Below are 2,731 nucleotides of genomic sequence, written 5' to 3'. Positions count from 1 at the left end.
AGAAGGGAGCACACCCTGGCTGAGTACAAGCCCGTCTCCTCCTCCACCTCGAGGCGCACCACACCGTGTCCGGCCACCCTCAGCTCACAAAAGACATCGACTACAAGACCAACCCACAAGTCAAGCCGCCCTATTCCTACGCCACCCTCATCTGCATGGCGATGGAAGCCAGCAAGGAGCCCAAAATCACCCTCTCTGCCATTTACAAGTGGATTAATGACAACTCCTGCTACTTCCGACATGCCAACGCCACCTGGCAGGTACGAGATCTGGCGACTTCTTGCCTCGTCCCGTCTCCTCATACGGTTGGGAAGGGCTTTCCACGCCCTCCATCGGGCAAGGCAAGGTCCTGGATCCCACTGGGAGGGCAGCGGCACCAGCAGCTGCTGGGGAAGGGCTGGAATGAGAACGAGCAGAAATGCCACGGCTGTGAGAGCGGCAGAGGGAAGGAGTCGTTGTTGGGGAGAACTCGAGGCTATTTTTGGAGCAGGGAAGTACCCACTGGGGTGCTGCCTGCGACTCTGGATTCCCTCAGGGCTGAGCAAAAAGGAAATCTCCAGGCTGAGCATCTCTGGGTGCTGAGGACCAGGAGTGTGAGAGCGAGATGTCACTTGTTGGATAAATCCCTCACTGGGGTATCCATGTTCCGGGTGCCTCTTTTGGATTCTTTTTTTTCCTTTTTTTCTTTTTTCTTTTTTCTTTTCTCTTTTTTCTCTTTTTTTCCTTTCTCGTTTCCTTTTTCCTTTTTTCCCTTCTTTATTCCCTTCTTTTTTCCTTTCTTTTTTCCCTTTCTTTTTTCCTTTCTCTTTCTTCCTTTCTTTTTTCTTTCTTTTTTTCTTCCTTTTTTCCTTTCTTTTTTTCTTTGCTTTTTTTTCCCTTTCTTTTTTCCCCTTTCTTTTTTTCCCCCTTTCTTTCTCTTCGAGGCTGTCTACTCATCTCCTACCCCAATTCCCGTATATCAAGACAGTCTGCAAAGCTCATGCCACCCATTCTCCGGGGGGAGACAAATATATTCCTGGGGGAGCTGAGTCCTTTGCAGAGGACCCAACACACCCAAGGAGCTACAGCCCACAGGAGGGGTTTGGGGAGTGGGTGGAGGTGTGTGCGTGTACGTCTTTTTCAACAGCTCTAAGCATTCAAGACTTGGTTTTCCTGTTGGGCACTATGGATTATGGATGAATAAGCATAAAGATTTCCAGGCAACATTAAAAAAAACCCACTCCTCTACCATATCCAATCTCTTAATACAGTCTTGGATTTGTGGAGCCAATGCTGGGTTATTTCCCCAATAACTGAGTTTCCTTTCTGATTATTCACATCACTCGAGGAACATTCAGGCTTTCAGAACAGCTCGAAGGGAGCAAAAACTCTTATTTTTTTCTTCTCCCCTCGCAGCTCATTTGAGTGGCGACTGATGAAGATGTGGATTTCACACCGAGCTTCCCCAGGCCAGGAGGCACCTCTGGGGACAATTGGAGTGGGGTTACATCAGTGTAAAGACCACCCTCTTCCTCCTTAGCCATGAAAGAAGATCTGACCTCCTCAGCCTTGTTTTTTTCTCTCTTTTATGTCTAGAAGTCTATCCGGTGCAACCTCTCCTTCAACAAGTGCTTCATCAAGGTGCCCCAGGAGAAAGGCGAGCCAGGGAGAGGTGGGTTTTGGAAGCTTGACCCCCCAATATGCCGACCGGCTCCAGAATGGCGCCTTCAAAAAGCGAAGGAGGCCCCCAGTGCAAATTCCCCCGGCCTTCAGCAAACAAGCACAGCAAGAAGCACCAGCCCGGCCACTTCAGCTTGCACCTCCAGTAACATCCTCACCATCAACGCGGAGTCGCAGCAGCTACTGAAAGAATTTGAAGAATTCACCGGAGAGCAGAACTGGGAACCAGCGGATGGCAAAGCAGGGCAGAAGCGCAAGGAGCCCTCACCCAAGCGACCGGCCAAGGTGTCTCGGCTTTCCAGCTCAGCCTTGCTGACCCAGGAGGAGCTAACCGAGCTGGGATGGCTGAAAGGCGACTTTAACTGGGAAGCCATCCTTGACACCAACCTCAGCGGAGACTTCTCCACTTTTGGGGATCTGGAGCTCACACCTCCGATCAACCCTGCAACAAGCGACCTGGATGTGATGGTCCACGGTCACCACATAGAATGTCCCCGGAGGCAGAAGCAGGTCCTCACCGAATCCAACCCGAACAACCTGGACTATGACGAAACCTTCCTGGCCACTTCTTTTCTGCAGCATCTCTGGGACGAAGAAAAGGTTTCAAAAGAAACCTATTTTTTTAGCACTAGCATTTCCTAATAGTGGGGGATAGGGGGAATGCAGTTTGGGAGCTGGACTGGGTTTGTCTGACAGGGTTTGGGGAGCAGGGGAGAGGCAATGAGGTGGCTCTTGGGAGAAGCTGCTGGAAGCTGCCCCGGCTCCACATCGGACCTGCCCGTCCACGATGGTGTTTGTGCCTGTGCCAGAACATATTTTAGAAGGAGGAGGGGGGAAAAAGAAGAAAAAGAAAAAAATTGCTGGGAAACCTGTAGTGGAGAGAGGAGTGAGATGGGAGAGAAATGTGGGAGTAAAGCTGAACCTGGGAAGGAGGGATGGGTGGCAGGAAGGCATCTTTAAGATGCAGTTGAATTTCTCATTACCCTATTGTTAAGAAAAGAAATGGATATTTTTGTTCCCCAAGGCAGGTCTGGGTGACCTGTGGCCGTGGGTGGTGAGTGAGCCTGCCCTG

At 50.6% G+C, this 2,731-nt stretch overlaps 1 protein-coding gene across 1 annotated transcript; it reads left to right on the top strand.

The window, feature by feature from the left end:
- Positions 1–2: 2 nt before the first annotated feature.
- Positions 3–2,259, top strand: FOXJ1 (forkhead box J1; the record flags this gene model as incomplete). The annotated part of the gene is given in 5 exon segments (XM_009876748.1): positions 3–49; positions 52–260; positions 1,576–1,671; positions 1,673–1,772; positions 1,775–2,259. Coding segments are annotated over 5 exon segments (937 nt in total), but the record flags the coding sequence as incomplete, so codon positions are not given.
- Between the last annotated feature and the right edge of the window lie 472 nt (positions 2,260–2,731).

The sequence above is a fragment of the Apaloderma vittatum genome, unplaced genomic scaffold (genome assembly GCF_000703405.1).
Source record: "Apaloderma vittatum isolate BGI_N311 unplaced genomic scaffold, ASM70340v1 scaffold12149, whole genome shotgun sequence".
In the NCBI taxonomy this organism is placed as follows: Eukaryota; Metazoa; Chordata; class Aves; order Trogoniformes; family Trogonidae; genus Apaloderma; species Apaloderma vittatum.
Note: the sequence above shows the minus strand (reverse complement) of the source record. Positions and strands in the feature narration are given on the sequence as shown.